General features: G+C 38.7%; 1 protein-coding gene across 1 annotated transcript in view; it reads right to left on the reverse strand.

Moving 5' to 3' along the window:
* SHC3 (SHC adaptor protein 3) overlaps positions 1–21376 on the reverse strand; it is a 57051-nt gene that overhangs the window by 20008 nt on the left and 15667 nt on the right. Inside the window, exons 2-4 of the mRNA XM_009639526.1 lie at positions 16000–16070; positions 3511–3574; positions 738–857 (exon numbers count right to left, since the gene is read on the reverse strand). Of these exons, the coding sequence (XP_009637821.1) occupies positions 738–857; positions 3511–3574; positions 16000–16070 (255 nt within the window). The remainder of the gene's footprint in view (positions 1–737; positions 858–3510; positions 3575–15999; positions 16071–21376) is intronic.

A 21376-nucleotide genomic window follows, 5' to 3' on the forward strand; every position in this document is an offset into this window, starting at 1 on the left:
GCAGGAATTTTTTTTTTTCCTCTCTAGCTGTATCTGGGCAGAAAGTAGCATGCCCTAATGCAGTAGGTGGCTCACAGCAAATAGCACAGCAGTGACTACGCATGTCTGTCTGCTTTCTCTTTACATATACCCTGAGCAAGGATTTTTCTCATCTCATACATCATTCACAATCCACTGCAGTGATTCCCCAAAGTCTGTCTGTACCTTCAGCACAATGAAGAAGAAGAAATGGGCTGTTCAAAAAAGGCTGCCTTGTCTCTCTAAAAGACTGACATTTCACTGCACTGCAAAATCCCTGAGGCTGTATTTTTAGCAGCACCTCAGCAATAGATTGGCCTTTAAGGCTCTAAACGGAAAAAGAATGACTATAAAATTGGGGATGCGCATTGAGTCCCTCAGTCACTACTCCAATGCATCCCTCCTAACAGTCTGAAAGTTTGTAATTGTACCCAGCAAGAACTCCCATGACCGGACAATACCGTTTCATGTTGTAGGTCTTTTAAGAGCAAAACCAAGCTACCCGAAACATGGCACAAAGAAAATAATTCATCAAAGTTGTGTTGAATACTGGAATAAACTATGACTCCTACTATGCTTTATATTCTGTTTTTATTCATTTTATAGACACTACTGAGGAATAATAACTTTGAGCAACTGAGTATTTTGGCAGACAGCAAATAATTGTGCAGCAGACCATTTACAAAAGCCTCACAAATTAATACAGCAGTTACACTCACCTGTTTTGTATCAGGAGTCATTAGGTTTAAGCTGGTGGTGGAGATATTCAGCATTATGCTCATTCCTGCAAACTGAAGATTGCTCTTTCCCAAGATGCTAGAAAGAACTTTGCTTGGTGGCTGTAAGGGGGGGAGGGGGGGAAAAAAGGCACATTTTTGTTTTCTGTTTATGTGGGATGACCTTCACGCTATGCAGGGTTAGCTGTAATCTTAAAAGTTTCTAAAAAGTTGCTGAATTTTCAAAGATAATTTAATTGCAACAGCTGTTTTCCTCTTGAGATAATTTCTCATTTATACTACTACTACTGCTGCTGCTACTACTACTACCACTACTAGTTAGGCAGGTATTCATATACTCTTGACCTAACAAAATAGGGGGGTTGTGAGACAGAAAAGTCCCATCTTCACCAAGGGACCAAATGAGCAGACTAAGATGAATGCCTTAAGTCAGTATCTTACAACGGCATGTTCTTATTCTGTAAAACCAGCTTTGACTCCTGAAAAGAAACCTGTTGTTCGCTCTGCACCTACTGACTGCTCTACCCCCTCCCCACATGGGAAGTGGGACTACAGTCATACTGGTAGGATGCTTACAAAATACTTGTCATGCTTGTAGACTTCTTAGCAGTAGGTAAAAGCCCAGACATAGGTGAAAATCTCTGTATGCTGGGGTAAAACATGCCGCTAAAGATTTCTCCTAACTCAGAGAGTAAGTACAAAGTGTGGGAATTTAATAAAGGGGATGTAATAATACTGCTAACTTTTGTAAGCCTTTCACTAGATCCTAGGAGGTTTTGTAGCAATACAAGTTATGCTGCCAAAGCAAAATTTACAAACTCCTCACCTTTGACAGCTACAGGGAACCACACAGCTGCATGAGAGCAGCCTCATTCGGGTAACCGCAGCCTGTGCAAAACCAGGCTGCCCAGGAATAACAGACCATGTCCTTCCACTTGTTGTAGGTGCACTGATGAATATTTATGCTGGTCATTAGGATGTAAAAGCAAAGGTGTGGCTGGAGGCAGTGTTCTTATGCCACTGCATTTCCATTTGTCCTAAACTGCCTGCAAGCTCGGAAAGTTTTGTCCCTAGCAGGGTGGACACAGTTGTGCTTCTTCACTCCTTAAACATATATTATCACTTAACATATATTCAGTTCTAGCTTCTTTTCCTTCTGTCTAATTGGTTAAAAATACCCTACCTACATACTGTTCATATATAACATTTGTGCTGCCCTATTTTGTCACGTTACAGAACTAGTATTTCATTTACCTTTCTTTAAAACAAGCCCTTTTGAATATTCTTGTTTCTCGTTCTTTCTTTATACCCTGATGATTCCCGGCTCATGCCTAAGGATCACCTGCCCAAAGTGTGGGTAAAGGGTCAAAACTTGGCCTCAAGAAGTACATGTCACCTTAACCAAATTCATAAGCCACTAGTGGCAAACACATGATGAAAGTACTGACTGGCAAAAGATATCCATCCGTCTTTAACATTTATCTGAAATTCTGTTGTTGGGCAGATTTTCTTGTCAGCCTATAGACTTACTCTAAAAACACTATTTATTTTCAATAACTGATGACCAACATTGCTTCTGAAACCAGTAATACATCAAGGTGTCTCACTAGGCACTGGGGACTCTGTTTAACCTACTTTTCCAATTATATTTTATGTCATTTTGCTCTCCAAGGAAAAGGATATTTTCCTCTTTACTTTTGGGTTTGAAAATAAAAGCCAGAGAACCTAGAAATGCCAATGAGATAAACTGGGGGTGGGAGGGCAGAGGAGAACCACAACCTTAACTTCTGAGACAATTTCCAACTACGCTGTGACATATGTTGTCACATATGCCTTATTTTAGCAGGGGAAGTTTCTCCATCGAAACTTTCTCCTTTCTGTTGGGATTCTGCCTAGATGGTGGAGCAGCTGGGGAAGCAGGCAGACCTTTTCCTTCACCTGCCTGTTCTCTTCCTGTTCCCAACAACACATGCAAGGGCTATAATTAATTGATTTTTATGCTCCTTTCCTTAGAGTTAGCATTAAATCCCAGCTTTGCTAGCAGGCAGTGCAAGACTGTTGAGAGCCATCAGTGCAGGAGCCAAGCCAAGGCTTCCTCCACTCCTTGCCTGCAGATCCCAACTTTTACTGCACAAAAAAGAATAAAAATGTGGTGATAACCATGTCAGGCCAAGGCCGACTGGACCCGCCTTCAGTGCTGACCACTGAGCATCAGCCACAGGTTTTTACGGAATGAGCATAGGGAACAGCGGATCACTTGGTATGTTCTCTCCATTTCCAGAAGTCTGTGATTTCCAAACTCACTGTCACCATTGGAGCTATGCTCCAAGAACAGACCTAATCCCTCTCAAAACTATGTATATTTTTGGCCTCTGCAATTGCTTCCAGCACCTATTTCCACAATTTAGTCATGCATTTTATTAAAAGACATCCCCCTTTTTTTCTTTGTTTTAAGGCTTCCACCTGCAATGTACAAAAGAAAGAAAAGAAAAAGGAGGGGAGTTCTACAGTAGGAACGTAAAGGCAAGCCACAATCTTTTTCCTAGATGTACTCATACTTCTAGATGCCTATAAAAGCAGATCCTGACCAAAAGGGCACAAGCAACTTACAGTGGGTGAAAACAGCCAATACTTTAAATGATTAATGATCTGCAATTCTCAAAGCTGCTTTAAAGTCACCTGCTTGCTGTGCCTCATCTCCTCTGTGTTGACCTAAGAAAGTACTGTCAACTGTGCTGCAAGAAAAGAAGAATACCTTTCGTTTCTTGAAGGCTCCTTTGGCACCAGGCACAGCTTCACAAACACGACCGATTGCTTCCCTGAAGAGACAGAAAACAGCTTTATGGCAAATGAATTTGTGGGTTTCTTCATTATCTTCGGGATGCACTGGGAGAGAACAGCTTCAGACTGTATTTCTGCTCACAAGTGAGGATAGTTTGCGGGTCAGTTAGCTGTCTTCTCAAGGCTAAAACAGGTGCCATTCAAATTTAGATTACTTCAGTATGAAGCAGAAGACATTAAATAGTCAATGTTAGTGTAAGGAAGAGTGTCTTGAGAACTACAAAGGATAAAAATGTCTTCTCGCGCTATTAAAGAGAAATTTTCTTGCCGTAAATTGGAATATTTGTCTTAATACCTTCTTCCAAGTCTCATTTTTGTACCTTATTAAACCACAAGGAATCTGATCATAAAACATGTCTTAATCAACATTATTTTACACCTTTTTTTTAAAACCTTTCTTGTAATGTAAGGGATAGTAACTATCATTTTTCTCACTACTATAATATGCACTTTTCCAGTCAGAGCAAAGCCACCTGGCTTTAGATAATATCAGAACCCTAAAATAATCCTGGTAATAGGTATATTGTATACAATACAAGCGATGTACAAAATTTTAATTTATATTTGTTCAATACGATTTGAATAGTTTATTTATGGCCCTATTTTTACATTGTAAGCAAAATTAATGCCATTACCATTTTGGTTCAGTTTTCTAAAATTGCTTCATTCTTCCCATCACACTCAGGTTGAATGGAAAGGAAATGCATGTGGAAAATTAATTTGAATTCACACTCTCATAGGAGAGTAACTGCATAGTACAGAAACTCTTGAAATTGTACTGCTATGAACAAATCTTACAGATCCTTTCAGTATTTAACAACTTATTATCTGAATAGTCAATCTGGTCAGTATTTAGAATTTGCTCCTATCCTCACAGAGACCTTCTTGTGACCATTAGCCACAATGCTGTAACAGACCTGTCCCGTTGGTACTGTAAGTATAACAACTACAGTTGCACAGGGATGAGTAAAGGTGACTCCAAACCTTGTTTAACTGTTTTAGATATGGATTGAGACTAACAGCACATTGTATGTAGACCTAAACCCATGCAAATATCACCTGTTTTATGCAAAAAACCCCCAACAAAACAGAATGGGAGACAATGAACAGTCAAAATAATCAAAGACTTGAAATATCACCTTGATAAAAACATGAATTATTTTGATTTTATGCCATGTGCAGGATGATATTTCAACTATACATTAGATGAATGCACAGAATCAACAAGTGAGTCAGGAGAGAAATGTCATATACATATCAGCAGTCAACATATAACAGCTCAGCAAATTTATCAGATTTATCCAGTTGCAATCAGTAATCTACATAGTTATGCCTTGGGTGCTTTTACCTAGGGCCCAATCCAAATTTTGAATCACATGAAAGACCCGCATGAATTTATTATTTTTTGAGGGGTGGGTGGTTGTGGGCGTGGAACTGGCCTTGCAGGAGTTTTAAAGTCCTGTCATTGTGAAGAAGAGTGAGATTTATAGCAAGAGACAGTCAAAAAAGCTTTCAGGCACACGATCCTTTCTTCAGGTCTAGAGGAGAGCTTGCTTATTCCACAGCTTGTATTTTTTTTTCCCAACTACATCTTCTCATCTAATAAAATTGCCTCTCACTACAAACCCTGCCTTGTATATGCCCTCAGACCATCCCAGCTACAACCACGATCCATTTCACAGCTCAGCACTTGTATTTAGTTCCCACATTTACTGCAATGCTGCTTTGACTCCAAACAAGTGTTTTAGTTAAAGTAGCTACTAACTTTCCTTACAGAGCAAGTAAAAATCAGTTGGTTTAAAAGAGCAGCCTTGATGCAGCTTAGAAATACAGTGCAGCAAGCATCACACACACTGATCATCATGATACTGAGACACAGGTTACTCCTGAAAATGTAATCAGGAAAAAGAAATATTCTTCTTCTCCACCAAAAATGCTTTTCTTTGAATCAGGAAAAGCAAACAGACCTTATGTTATACAGTCATGCCCTCGCCTTTGCTACTGAGCTCAAACTTGTGATTCCCCATCTCTTTCTTGCACTGAACCAAATCCATTGGGCGCAATAGGGTGGGAAGTCCAGGCCTATGGCTGTCCCCAGCCCACTCTTGTCTTGCAGATCCATGCCTCTTGCTTCCCCGGGTTTGCCTGAGCTTCCCGGGCATTTTCACTGCAAGCTGCTGACAGCCATCACCAGTGCTTCCTCCTCTTTGTGTCCTCCAGTGGTCTTGATTAGCACATTGAAATCCCTCACAGGTTTTGCCTCTCACAAAAAGGATTTGTATTTCAGAGATATGAACTGCGCTTGAGGGATATATTGTCTTGTAGCTTCCTTTCTCTTCCTCTTTGCCTCCACCATCTTCTCTCTCTAGCAGCAACATGGAGCAGGTAGGAAGAAAAGGGAATTTTCAGGCCACTGCACCTGACAAAAAACATTTACAAGCTTGTTATTTTTCTGGTTGCAGGGCTGGGATTTGTAGTGGTTTTGTTACTACCTCTTCTGCCTGCCAGCTCCTGATAATCAGACATAAAGCGTGTTACTCAATAGACCCATCTAACTCAAGGACCTTGCTGATCAAAACTGCCACTTGAGCCTGTAGGAGAGTAAATGCACCAGCTGAAGAGGCTGAAGCTCGGGGCTGAGGGTTGGCAAGGCAGCCTCCGTCACTGTACACCCAGCCTCAGCGGAGCAGGGAACACACTAAGCAGCTGAAAAGCCAGGGTATACATCCTCTATGCTACAGATTTTCCAACTACCTGTCTTCCTTTCAGTAAAAGATCTCAGTTTTACCAAACATGGCATTCCCAAAGCCTGCAGGAAGACTGGAAGTAGGGGGTAGGACCTGAGAAAGGTGACAGTTTTTTGAGGTACACGTCAGATGAGGCAGGATGTCTGAACTTGAATCTGATGCCTCTTTTAAATTCTGTTTTTGAAACTCTGTGAAAATGAAATGTGCTCAAGCAACTGCAGGGTTTAGGCTAACAATGCTTTGGGTGAAAATGCTGCGAACTTCAGAAAAGATACTCATAGAGCAATCCTGCCTAGGCAAGGTCAGAGCGGCCTGGCAGGAACTCTTTGTGTACCTAGAACAAAAGGCACAGTACTTTTTCCACCTGGGAGTTTAGGAGTCTTGTAGAAGTATCTGATGAAAACAGGAAGGAAAAGGATGGCTGAACATCTGCCACTGCACTGATACACGCTTCTTCCAGGGGAAGGTTCCCAGATCTCTCTGTTCAGAATATTCTAGAGCCTTTTGGGGGGGTCTTTACACAGACAGCCTGGTGATGTGGAAAAGACATCCTAAAGACTTCTTTCTAGCTTGTATTGCCAGGCAGTACAAGGCAAATGTAAGCTTTTTTTTTTTTTTCAGCAAATCAAATTTGCAAATGCATCTGCAGCACTAACACCTGAGCCACAAAGCAAGCTTGGAAATAGATGTTGCTGCTAGGTTGAGAGCGCCGTTACCTGACTTGTGCATGCCAATGCTTGTCTAAGGAAGGCAAAAGCAGAAGTTCTGGACATACCTGCATGGCTAAACAGTTGCAAGGAGTTTGGAAAAGTTGGATGTGACCATATTTCCTTTCTTTCCAATACGAAAGTTATTTGGTGCAGACACACATTACACCTTTCTAAGCCACATGCTGTTTCATTAGCTAAGGTCAGATAAATAACCAGTATAGAGTTATCTTGATCTCTTGTAAAATTAGCTACTGTGCTGTCTGCAGTAGGGACCACATGCTGAGTTCCAAATCTGTCCAAGAGTATTTTCTGCTTTGCAGATGGTCATACTGTGGAGTTATTTTCTTGGCACAAAACATGTTGTGTATTTTGAACAGAATTTCAGCACGCAAATGTATCCAGTGAAAAATTAACAATATGCATTTTCCAAGGCTGACCTATTCTGCTTTAAAGTGACTTGACATCTCTCTGAGACAGAAAAAAAGAGACATTTTGCATTGCCATTTTGTTCCATTAAAAAGGCTGATGCCCTGATATTTTTCATAGCTTTAGTCATATTTTACTCTGACTGTTATATAAAGTAGCCCACTCAGGAAGCTCAAATCTGTTCCTCTATGAAACATCATCACATGAAAATACCCACCCTTCTTGTAGTTTCAATTTTTTCTGGCTGTGATGCTAGGTTTTGTTGTTGCTGTTTTTAATTAATACGATTTAATTGATTAAAAAACAGAATTCTGGAACTCATATTTCAGGGAAATGATAGGCACATACAAATTGCACAGATTTTCTCAACATATTTGGAAAAAATATAGCCATCTCAAGTATTGAGATGAGAAACTGTGACTAGTTTTTAGTCTGAAATGTTCTGTATGACAAGACTTAAAAACTACCAATATTCTCTTGTTAATATCTTCTAATATCCTATAGTTCCCAAGTTTATCTTTGCCACCTCCAAAGTACAGGGCTTCACAGGTTAAAAAAACAGACATCAAAAGATGGACTCTTTAAATGAAAGCATGACATGCCTAGAAGAATTGTACAGAAGGCTCACAGTTGTTTCTTAACAGTATTATATTCCTGACAATTTTTTTTAATAATTTATAAATCATTACCAAGTGCTATGCCAGTATTTGACAAAGAGAAACAAAGTCTATACCAAATATGAAAATAACTTGCTTCTGAAAACAACAAAAAAAAAAGAGACAAAAAATACATTTTTAGAAATGTGTTTAATAATTGAAGTATTATTTGTTCATTTGCAAAACAGGCAAAATGACCATGTGCTGTCTGAAGTAGTACACAGGACATTCACAGGCTCTGAAGACTAAACCAGTATATCACTGTTTACATGTTTAAATGCCCACTGGCAAATTGATCATGTCTGGAAGATGTAAGGCTGGAGAAGTAGCTAAGGAAAACAGAACAGAGAGTATGGATAGGATGGGGAGGCTCACTGTGTGGCGTGGATTCGCCTACTGCACGCATTCAGAGTACGGGGCGGTGGGAGGGGTGGTCCCTCTGCAGGGAAGCCCCCCCCAAAGTGGTGCTGAGACCAAGCGATGCCATTTGTCACACCAGCCAAACCAAAGCAAAGCCTGTCCTGACTGCACAAGTGACAGAAAGCCTGGAAGAAAATGTTTGTGGAATAAGGCGACATCGGCAGAGGTGCCACACACGCTGTTCTCACTCGCAGAGCAAGGAGACGACGACTCCTCCCTTTCTTCCCCTCAGCTCCTCACTTTGTTTCTTGAAACGGAGCTTTTTCACGTATAGAAAATCTACAAGCAGAAAATGAAAGGAAACTAGCCAACTTTATTTTTGGTTTATTGAATAAACTTTATACAGTAAAAGGGTTGGCTTTGACAACTGTTAGACATAGAGTACCACACGCTATTAGGTATGTAATATGCAATCTAACCAATGGTCATTATTCTTAAGTCCTGCATCTCCAGTGTGAGACTTGCATCAATCTGCTAACAGAAGTCAATGCACTTGAGAGGACTCTCTTGCTTTTACTGCCAAAGAAACTTTTTATCCATTGGTATGTTCAATGACAGCTCTGTTCTCAGTATTTATAGATGACCTAACTTCAAGGAATATTTGAGGCAATTTCAGTACAATCTGTACCTTCTTTTATAACATGCAAATAAGTTTCAGAAGCTCTGTTTCATTCATCAGTAACAAAGAAGTCTAACTGATCTTGATGACTTCTTCTATTACAGTAGTTCCAAACAATGGTCTTATTTTCAGAAATGTAGAGTGAAACTTTTTATCCAGTATCCTATCTTATTTAGATATATCTCTTCACTCTGCATGCACACGCAGCCAGATTTGTGCTTAGCAAAAGTGGAGCAAACATATCCAATTTTTCCTTATAGCTATGGCAAATGTATGCCACCAGCAGGCAATGCCCAACAGGCATACAGCTGCTCCTCCGCTGCCGAGAACACAGTCATACAGATCTGCAATTAACTGTTCTTTAGACTCTGACAATCTTGGTCCAAAATTTGGGGTACCTTTCAAAGAGGAAACCTCTTAAAACATTGGTTGCAGCTTTTATGAACATAAATTGGAAGTATACAAAACCTTGACGTTGAACGCACACCTATTAAAACCTTCCTTTTGCACAACCCTCCATCTGTCAAGAACAATGTCAATGATGCCGAAAAACTAAAGAAAAATGTACTTGGATGTTTAGATCTGTTAGGTAGCTCAAATCCTTTAACTTCTTTGTCTGCAGACCTTCAGACCTTTTTCCACTCAGCCTGGTCTCTATCTGTTTATTCTAGTAGTGGTCAGGGAGATCGAGAGAGAGAAATGAAAATGGTCTTCTGTTGCTAAAGCAGAATCGTAGTAACCTCCAAACTGGGTCCAGCTTTGGGTCATTTACTATAGTATCTTTTCTCTCAAAAAGTAGCCCATAGCAGGTATTTCAAAGGAAGGCATAGGAAACCTTACGAAAGTAAAATGAAAAAAATTAGTGTAAGGAATATTTTTTTCTAACCCCTAATTGGCTTCATGTCCAAAGCAGGACTTTGGAGATGGGTATCTTCCAAAACTTCTTTTTTATTAGAGGATTAAAATTCTAACACTGCCCTTTTGAATAACCCCATAAGATACATGACATTTTATAGATACCCAAGCTGTATTTGCCAAAAAGAACCATCCAGTGGTGGTGAACTGTCTGGTGTGACTGGACACGTCATACGGAAGACACTCAAATATGTCTTCATTTCTCTGTGTAATCAAGCTGCTAGGTGCTATTAGGAGAACTTCAGAGTGTCTCTGTTTCCAAGGTGCTAGGCAGTTGTTAACTTTGTGTTACGCATTTAAAACATGTTAAGACCACTCTGCTTCAGTCCTTCCACTTCTGCAGAACCAAGTAGAGTCACCAGCTTTCTGAAAAAACAGGGTACAACTGTACCCATAACTGCTTCCCTGACCACTTGGCTTTTAACTCTCCGCTTTCCCAATCACAGAATCACAGAATTGCAAGGGTTGCAGGGGACCTTGGGAGATCATCTAGCCCAACCCCCCTGCTAAAGCAGGTTCTCCTAGAGCGTGTTACACAGGACGAGGGCCTTTGCTTTCTCACAGAGGCAAAGTGGAATTGGGGAGTGCTCAGTTAATTACTCTCACTAAGGCTTTGCATTACCATATATTGGTCAAATGAATCCAAATACTAGCTAACATTTTCCCCACTAGCACTACATAGAAAATGAAAGATTTCAATGTTAAGCGTACAAAGCCTTATTTATTCTAACCTATTTCTGTGGTAATGACAGCTAAACTAGCAAATGTAAATTATTCTCTGACAGAATGAGGCGCTATAGCTGTCATCACCCCACTTAGATGTGTGCTGTATGAATTATAAGGATGTCCCTATCCACTTTTGGGAATCCTGCTTCCTGGTGAACGGAGCAGCAGTGCTTCCCAGAGATTTAGCCCAAAAGTGACTATGCACAAGGAAAGAGGATTCTCGTTCACACCCCCTGCTGCCAACAGCTGTGTATGCAGGCTGCCGTGCCTGTACATGTGTTCTGCCACCCCTTACGCACCATGCCACATCCAGAGTCCACGTAGCAGAAAGCAGGGGTGAACCACACTCACCTTCCAAGCAAAAAAGCATGCTAAAGAGGAGACTGAATACAGAATTCACTGCAGATAACAAGTTACCTATCTACCTTCAAAAATCACAGGGGAAAAAAAAAAAGATGCTTGCTGACAGTGAATTTCTGCAAAGAATACAGATACAGCTGAAAGAAACACTACATCAACTGAACTTCATTCATATTGCTTAGCACTGGACCGGAACCCAGCTCTAAAATCTGGATTTCCATCATCTCCCTTCCAGAAGCTTGGGATATTGGCATAAATGGGTTTGGTTTTCACAATTAATAGAGTTAAGGCCCCAGATTTGGAGAGGAATCTCTTTCAAATTGTTCAGCCCAATACAATTCATGAAGAGGATTGGGATCAGAGTTTGGATTTGGGTTCACTGCTGATATGAAGTATTTCAGTCCTCTGATCTACTTAACACAACATGCAATATAACGTTTTACTTAGCACAGGGTGTGTGACTTTCTGAAGCTGCATGCAGTAAACAGATTGCATTCAATTAGATACCAATAAACATTCAGCCCTTAGTCCAGACACTACTGTATGACAAACAGTGCATGCAAATTTATTCTAATTCAATCCAGTGCATAACTGCACTCATGCAAACAACACAGTAGTGAAGACTCATTACACTATAACAGATTTAACAGTAAGCGTACAAACATATTATATGAACTGCAAACACTGCACATGTTGCAAAAGAATTTTACCTGATTTTTTTTTTTTTAAAATAAATAGCCTGAGGGCACAAAGGGCCTGGCGACACAAGCTTAAGAGTGGCCCCTTTCTGTGACGATGACGGTAGGTTTCAGATGAACTTAGGACCACTTGCCACTTGCAGTTAGCTTAGTAGTCTTGCCTGCTAGTCCTCCAGTTCCTCTGCTATGTTGAAAATGAAATGCTTCTGTTCGTCTTGCTGCTCAGGAAAGTCATGTTAACTTCTCATGTGTTACGGGAATTATCACTGGGTAATTAATGATGCAACGTGTAGATTCAGCTGGCTTTTATTTATCATTATGCATAACTGCTGACCCTTGGCTTGTGGCATCCATTTATTTGCTCAAGAATTTACATGGCATTACATGCATTACACAAAAGAATAAATACAATACAACTGATTAATACTACTCCAGTTCTCCTGTTTCTCCTGTAGTGAAAGAATCTTGAGACTTCAGATATGTAATGATAAAGGGAAAAATCTGTTATAAATTGTACATAGCTGTTCATTTTTCCTTAAATAAGACCACAAATTAGGATAACAATACCTTTTTTCAGGCACCAGCAAGGTTGTTAAGATCCAGTGAAGAGTATGACAAGTGGAAGTGCTTGCTCACTGCTTTCACACAAAGACAAATGTATTGCTGCTACTTTTAACATTTTAATTTACAAAAAGTGAAAAAGCCAAACAAAACCAAGTCACAGGCCAGGTACAGCAGTGTTAGTGGCACAGGTTGGTTTTTCACATGACTGGGACAAAGAAAGAAAGACCGCTGACCAAACTGCTAACACTGGGACTTCAATCCAGTTCCTGGAGCTGAAGTCACAGTCCTTAATTTGTTAGACTGGTTCATGCATACACACTGATATGTATGCTTTCCTAATGTATTAATTATAACAGCTGGGATTTTCAAAGCCATTCAAAATATCTGGACAACATTTTCCCATTAACTTCTTATTTGAAGTGGGTATCTAATTCACTAAATAACTGGAAATCTTAGCCCAAATTTTAAGTAATTTCTAAATGTTCACCCAACAATTTAAGTGCCCTTTACAAGCACTAATTCATTTAATCACACAGTTGTATGTGACTGGGGTTAATGATTTCTCCAAAATAAAATTTCTCTCAATGTTTGTAGTAGAGCCAGAGACTACTTACATCTTGCCTTCCCATGACTGAGCCATAGAAGTTTTTTTCTTCTAAGAATTGGTGCTGCTAATCTTACTTTGGGGTTTTGATCCTCCTCAAGGCTAGCAGAGAGATAAAGTGACATACGGAATAACCGCGAGAGAGAGAAAAAAGGCAAATGTAGGACTAATGGCTGACTTCCTGTATCTGAGCTCTGCAACACAGAGGAAAAGCAAGGGTAAGAAAGCAGGTGAGGACAGGGATGTGATGCCGTGCTAGAAAGGGAGTAAGTACTTTGTATCTGTCAAGCATGATGTGTGCTTAATAGGAGGAGATGCATCCAGACTTCCACACTGAATCAGGTAACTTGGCTCATCTTTCTGACTGTTTTGTAATTGTACATAGTAAAAGTACCAGAAGTCATACTGGCCCAAGATGAATCTCTTTCTTCTGTGACTGATTTTGCAAGGTCTTGGAAAAAATAACAGATTAAACAGGTGTGACGCATGCAGTAGGATCAGTCTATAAAGTTACGGGTCAGAAGGGGGTCAGAGCTGCCTTGACTTCTGCTTCTCCAGTTATGGGAAACAGCACAGAGGATTTTACACAGCCCCATACACAGAAGAGCTTTTATTGCAGCTATGGATCTCAGTTCCTCAGCTGAAGCCATCACAGCTAACATTACTAGATCTACAGACCCAAGCCTCAGCCACTCCATCACGAGCCGCCAGGTTACAAGGACAGTTTTGTTACTGGTGCCAGGCTGCAAGGAAATCATCAATGGGCATACCTAAATAAAAATGTACAACATAGTAGACATAAATGTAACTTTCAGTTACTTTTATTTTATTTGTAAAAAGGGCTGCACAGACCATTTGGTGCCAGGTGTCTTCTTAAGAAGGAACTGGTGCCTGTAATATCAGAACATCACCCTTATTCATTCAGTACATACCTTGAGGCCTATGTTATGTTTCTTAATGCACATGAGCAAGTTAATCAGCAAATGTGAATTTTAATAATTCCTTCATAATATTTTCTTAATAAAGAATAGGCTTGTATGTGAAATGCTACATGAGAAAGCGTGGCACAGACTGCTTCACGTGGGTACTTAAAACTGAAAACATGGCATGGGGATTTCTAGAGCCAGAAGAATTAATGAAATGCAGATGAAGATGCTAGATCCTGATTCAAAAGTCACCTAAAACCTCCTACTTTCAAAAAAGTTTTAGATCAGGAACTACATGATCACAATGATGGGTTAATGAGTCTTCATTGTTTTATGATAAACAGAAAATTGCAAATGCAAAATAACAAGCGAAACAGAAAGATATGGCTTACTGCTTGAAAAAAAAAATCCTGTGCTCTAGATGTGGTCAGAGGAAGATGAGCGAAGAAAATGTCCACCATGTAGTCAAATATGCTGTAACTTCCACAGGAAAAAAAAATACAATTCCAAGTCTGTTTCACAGTAAAGACCAAGAATTATTTTTGTATTGAAATAACTATAAGACAAAGATACTGCGTTTGTGTAGTCCATATTGCTTCAGATCAGCAAAGTATTTATGGCAGAGTGCAACACTATTCCAATGAAGATATACAATGAAAGAGACCGTGCAGAAAAATAAAGCTGAATTCAGTTCCCCTTCAGGCGTAGAATACAAAACCAATAGCTATCACAACTGTTTCATAAGCCAGTATCGTTTGGCTTACAAGTGGTAAACAGAAATGGGCTACCTACACGTATGCTTAGACATGAAATGATTTTTAAAGGTCACTGCTGCAAATACCACAGAAATGTACATGATGAGTTTAGAAAAGTACAGTAGTAAAATTTTCAAGTGCCTCCATAGTCTAAGTTGCCTGAAAACCAGAATCTGTCATTTACCTGTCCTTGTGCTTCTACTCCCCTCATCAATACAGTTTCTTGACAAATTAATGATTAACATTTTGTGAGGACTCATAGGGTCCAATTCAAAGCTGCTGCATGCAAGTGGAACTCTAAGTCAATGCATATAGACCATATGATCGGCATCAAAGCCTAAAAATAAGTAATTTTTCTCATTTAATAAAATAAACACTTAGCTCTCTATGGAATGACAAACAATTTATGATAGACTATCAGCAACTGTAAGATGCCTCGAAGAGGTGTAATTCAAGCACTGTATCCAGTCATATCACTTTATATGTGTTCCTTTGGAAAGGATGACTTCATTATTTCGATACTAGAATTCGAAAACATGGTCTCCAGTTGCTAGAAGATGTCAGTGCTACAGTCCTCTGAGATCAATGAGTTCAGCTTTTCAAGTGAAAATGCCTGCAAAACACTATTTCCTATAGTTCTCAGAAAATAGTCTAGAAAAAAAAATTATTCATGGACACTCCTTAAGACAGTGCTGTACTTATGTACACTCTTAGAAAAATAACATGATAAGTTTAAAAGAATTGTAATAAGAACCTAATACAAGCTTATTGTTTCTTATGTACAGTCTGGAAAAGACAACATTCTTTCATTTGTCTCTGGTATCATTGTGGTGATATATTTTCATTTATGTTCTTTGTACAGCCAGTTTGTAAACTGACATCTTTTTGTAAGAAATTACTATAAAAACTTACAAACATGTGGCTCCAAACCAGCTCCCTAGACTAATTTTAACAAACACATTGTAGATTTTAAGCATATGCTAATTCTCACTAGCTTAAATGTCATGAAAGTGGTACCCAGATAAGTGCCTCGTTTGGCATAACAAACGGGCAAAACTTTTCTAAGGCAGTTCCCTGCATATCAAAAGACCAGGAAGAAAATACCCTCTAAGCCACATTGGAGATGTATTAATACCAGGTGAGAGACTTACCTGTAAAAGCAAAATTTAAAAGTGGACTTACAGCATCCAAAAATTATTTACTACATGTTTTGCCATCTTCCTGGCCTTTCCACTTTCAGAAGTTACTTTAAAAAACATACTTGTACAAAGTCTTACCTTGCAATCTGTGTTCTAGTATTGAAGTCAAGAGATCTCATTGAACGTAAGACTTCTATACACCCCAAGTACTGTAAGGAAGAAGAAACAGTTTGAAAATGTATTATAATTATTCTTGAGTTGTGGGAGAAAATGCAGCTAAGCATTAAAAAGCATTGTACAATTCTTATTTTTACATTTGATTTATTCTATGTGTCAGGTAGGTTTTTATGATTATGTTCTTGTATGTCACAGATTTGTTCCATAAACATTTTATTTCATTTAAGTCTCAAGTTTGGTTCATCTTATCTTTTTATGTTTAATCTAATCACTGTAATACACCTAATTTATAATGTGTTGATGTGCTTTTTAATTTTCCTCTATCTTAATTGTTCCATTTCAGATATAAAGCTAATGAAAGTAAAAAATAATATTAATGAAAAAGGAAGTACGGTAAAGCAAATTCATCTAGTACTGGTTAGTAGGAAAACCTTATTTAAGAGGGAGAGATCTAAGCCTCATTAGTACAAAAATTGTAAAATATAGCAGGGAAAGCTGAAAAGAGCAGCAGCAATCCAAGGAGGATTCGTTAATAACCAGCTCCAGGATAGATGGGATTTAATATTTTCATTAAAGACATTAGTATAAAAATATTAGGAAAATGCTAACAAAATATACTAATAACCCATGCTGGGAGATGGCTTCAACAGGGTCATTTATAAGAGGAATGACATGAAGGTTAGCCAATATTAGGAAAAGACTGGACTTATTGACCCAGATTTCTACCCTGCATCTAGATGAAAAAGAGGGAGTACTGTTAGAAAATATGTTAAAATATAACAGTATCTATCACAGGAGTGAGAAGAAGTCAGGTGAAATCTTCTAGAATTGCTTCCAAAAGTGGGAAGAGTTCACATGTGCTAAAGTCTACATGCAGCTACAGCTCTTGTCAGATATTTGGATGGTGGCTTTGTACAAACCAACTCATGACTGGCATATCCTGTGGCAGTATCTTTGCATGTGGGTTAAGTGCTCAGCCACACACCTGACTTTTAAAAGTCAGGGGAAACAGGGGTCAGTCTTTACATAATGAGCTTGATAATGCTATTCTAGTACTGTGGGTTTATATCAGCTTTTATATCAGTTTTTATATCTATTCGCAGCACAATGCAATCTATTTGGGTATGAAACTAGTGAAAAAAATCAAGTGAGGCCACCATTTTGTGTCTGTTTGGGAATTCTAGTTATGCTGAAAAAACTACCTTTTAGTTAGAGAATTACTACATCAGTAGCTACACTATCTAGAATTTCAGCAATGCTTTTTCTATAGAAATATGTATGTCACAAACTGTTTACGAGCCAAGGGAGTACCTAGTTTGTTTTCACATATCCATTATTATTTGATTTATTGCTATCAAGTGTTGTGAAGTCATTACAACACTGAACAAAATAAACTAGAATATCAAATTATTCCTATTCATTAAATTGCACAAACTTGGATTATAATAGCCTACAGTTTCTAGGAAGAGTTGTTTCATGATCCAGTTCCTAGAGTCTTTTAGAAATCTCCTTCAATCTTATTTTATGTTTTTTGAAAAACTTGTAAAATCCTCATGGAAAAATGTCTTGTCTATAGAGATCCTGACACATGGAGCTTTCAAGCTAAGGGGTCATACTCTCAAGCTGGTTAGATTATCATCGCTCCTCTATCAGTGCAAAATTGGGTTACCCTTGTAACTTATTAAAAGTAGGTGCCTTTTTTACATATGCTTCTGCCTGAGTACTTAAAGCATCCGGAACAACATTTTCATGCTCTGATGCAGGAAGTTAAGCCATTAACTCTATTTTTAAGTATCTCAGAGGGTGATTTGATTTGCTTGGAGATAAAGTTCGTTAAACATCAATTGAGATAATCAGCTGGAGTCAGTTAACTTACACCAATATACAGCAATGACAGATGTCTTCCTGTCCTCTTTTTGTGTCATTTTGCTTTAGTTCTAGGATGCTTTTATAGACAAATTTTCCCAAATATTATTTCATATAACATACTTTTATAATTAAATATTCTGTAAATGGTATAATAATTCAAAGGCATCCCAGTGATTTTTTGTTACTAATGTTTCATTATTTCATCAACCTGTTCATCTGGACTGCTTGATACTGAAACACTCTTGGATTGCACTTGTTCCTTCACTTATCTAAATTTGCCACAAGTCTTTTAAAGTGAAGTAATTGTACAATTTTGAGAACCAGGTCCAACATTTTAGAAGCAAACTCTGGAAGGCAGTTTGACAAGTACATGCAGGCGTGCAAATAAATACATAAACACATGTCCACACAAGTCACTGTCAAAATACACAAATAATCAGACAAATACCCATAAACATACTTGGAAGGCGTGCATTTAGACTCTTTGGAGTCATACCACCTGATCTGCATTAACAAAAGTAGAGACAAAACCAGACTGCAGGAAGGTCAGATGGAAAAATTACCCTGTGCTTGTTTTATGTATAGCACGGAGACAGCTGAACACAACATATTAAGGCTTGCAGTATTCCTGACTTATCAAGGCAAAGATGGCAACTGATTTTCTGGGATAAAAGATGTGAACACTTAATCACCACGGCATGTTTTCAAGTAACGAAATTACTAAAATAACTGACATTCAAAGGGTCCAAAGGCCAACTACAGGGACATATAACTCACCTACTGCTATGCTTCAATTATTCCCCAAGACCAACATTGCTCTCTAAAAATATCCATTTGAAGTACATCCTGACAAGGATCCACAGAAAGGAGACATACAACCAAGATAGCAAGTAAATAAATTATTCATTTATTTCAACAAATAAATATCCTGATTAAAAAAAAAAAAAAGCTATCTTTTGCTTTAGGCATTCCATGAAACATTTAAAATATATTTATAAAACAGTCAACTTCTAAAAAAGTTCCTCTTCACCCAGCACTCAATGTATATTCTACCCAACCAGCCACTGTGCACTGTGATATTTATGAGCTCCCACTAGTATCCTCCCTCTCATTGCTCAGGAAACAAATATACCGAGATGCAGCCCACCTTGCAGTAGGAAGATCTGGGACTACCTGTTCCAAGCTCTCTCAGATAATGTTCTGCCTTCTGTCTACTTTCTGATATTTGAATGAGTTTCCAGCTTGTACACCTTTGTTGAATGGTAGTATGCCCCAAGGAAAGAGTCTTTCATATGAATGAGTACCTTCCCATTCAGAGGTTTTAGATTAGTAGCTAGTACTTTTCATGCTTAAAACAGCACCTTGCAGAAGCTGATGTAAATCTAAAAGCAGAGTTCCATATACTCCTGGGACCATACCTCTCCCATTGCATGAGTTTCCAACATCCTTACTAGTTACAATATTTCCAGGCAAATGTAAGAGAAGGCCATATATAGATTTCTGGTGATGAACCATAGGTGAAGATTTTTTCCATGTTCCCTAAAGTACCTCTGCCTTCTCTACAACACAGTCAGAAAATTCTTGTTTAACAACTAAAATTTTTTACTGTACCCTGTATAAGAAAGGGTATTGAGGACTCCCAACATTTGTCAGAAACAGACAGTTCAACACAGGAGCGCTGAGTGCATTCATGTGCTTGGAGTGAAGAGAAAAGGCAAACAGGTGTAGCCACTGTCAGAGGTGCCTTTTGCCCCACCAACATGAACAACCTTGTTCCATGTTTCTGAACAAGCTCATTCAAAACACCAAGTTACTGGAAGAAATCTTCCATTGTTTGACTCAAGCTGGTAGTAACAACGGCAACAAATACCAAGATGTAGCCCCTGCAGTAGTCCAACCTAGGTGTGACAAATGCTTGAATGACTGAACGCTGGAATGGCAAATGCACGCCTAATAGCAGATGAGTTTCTGCCCAGAACATGGGTGGCGTGGAGATCTGCCCATCATGTACTCTCAAACAAAATAAGGATTCTTACCTCAGAGTCTGAACTATTGGAGTATCATTAGCTCACCAAAACTGCACGGGTATTCTTAGTAAATTAAGAGAGACTGGTTTTAATCTGTTCACACAGATGACCAACATCAAATCTGAGTGGTTCACAACACTGCAGATTGTACCTGCAACACACAGAACCTCATGCCAGTTATGTAAGAGGTAACATGGTTACATCAGCAAACAGGAATGCACTTGCAGTGTTAGCCAAAAATTAGCCTGTGCCTTCAAATATCGATGTATCTGAAATCTGTGCTAATGTTGCACAGCTGCTGCTAATAGCCCTGGGGGCTCAAAAAATAGATTCAGTTTCCCAGGGTTCTGGATGGTGTACGCAGATCTAATTTTTGAGAATAGAAATCTCTGAAACATATTATAAGACAACCTGTAATAAGCCGGTCAATTCACTGCAAGTTTCTCACCCACAGGCTTAGGCTGCTCTTTTACTTTGCAAGTATGCAAAAATGAGTATCTTTTTACTTTTTACATATCTGTTCCTCGTGTGTATCTCAAGTTGTATGCCTGCATTTTCATTATTCCTTTGGGGGGTGGGGTGGAGGGGGTGTTGCTTGGTTTTGTGGGGTTTTTTGTTTTGCATTTTATTCTTGTTAGCCAAAGAGCTAGTCCAGAATTAAAGTATGCCGTGAAAGTGAATGGTTAGCATGAATTGACTACTTCTAGTAGGACTATAAGGACTCCTTTATTTAAAAATAAGAGCTTTTACTTCAAGTTCAGACTGTGTTGCTTCTATTGCAACATGCATTTATTTATCCATCAAAATGACAGTTCCTTCTAATTTCAGATATCATCATTAACAGCCAAATGAGCTTGTGAAAGAGTTCCACAATGTTCCACAATACTTACAACTTACTTTCAAGTCTGCAATCTACCCTCAATTATAGTAAGATTCAAGCCTAGACACACCCTAACAAGCAGGGCATAATACAAAAACAGTAACAGCCCAGGACTGGATTTCAAGATAAGTTTGTCCACATGTAACTGGGGACACAGTCAGGATTTTTAATATTCATATTGATGCATAAAAAGGAGAAAAAAAAAACAAAACACAAAAGCAACCTAAGTCATAGCCAGAGACTACATGGTTGATAATTACAAGTATCTTACAAAATGAGTTTTTCTCTTTAGCAAATTAGTAAGAAACAGTAAACCTGAATCCTTTTGCCATCATATTTGACGAATTTCCCAGCTTAACTGAATTTACAGTACCCACTCTCTAAACCTCTTAAGTGGAAAAAAAGTCCCACAAGGAACTGTAATCAAAAGGTGTTCCCTTTAATAAAATAAACTAAGTAAAAGAAAAATAGTAAGTGCCACAATACTCCCTAATTTTTTTAATTGTGCTTTAACTGAACATTTATTATCTTGAATACATTACTAATTTGACTGAGACATGCA

Source organism: Egretta garzetta, unplaced genomic scaffold (genome assembly GCF_000687185.1).
Source record: "Egretta garzetta isolate BGI_Z169 unplaced genomic scaffold, ASM68718v1 scaffold375, whole genome shotgun sequence".
Lineage (NCBI taxonomy): Eukaryota > Metazoa > Chordata > Aves > Pelecaniformes > Ardeidae > Egretta > Egretta garzetta.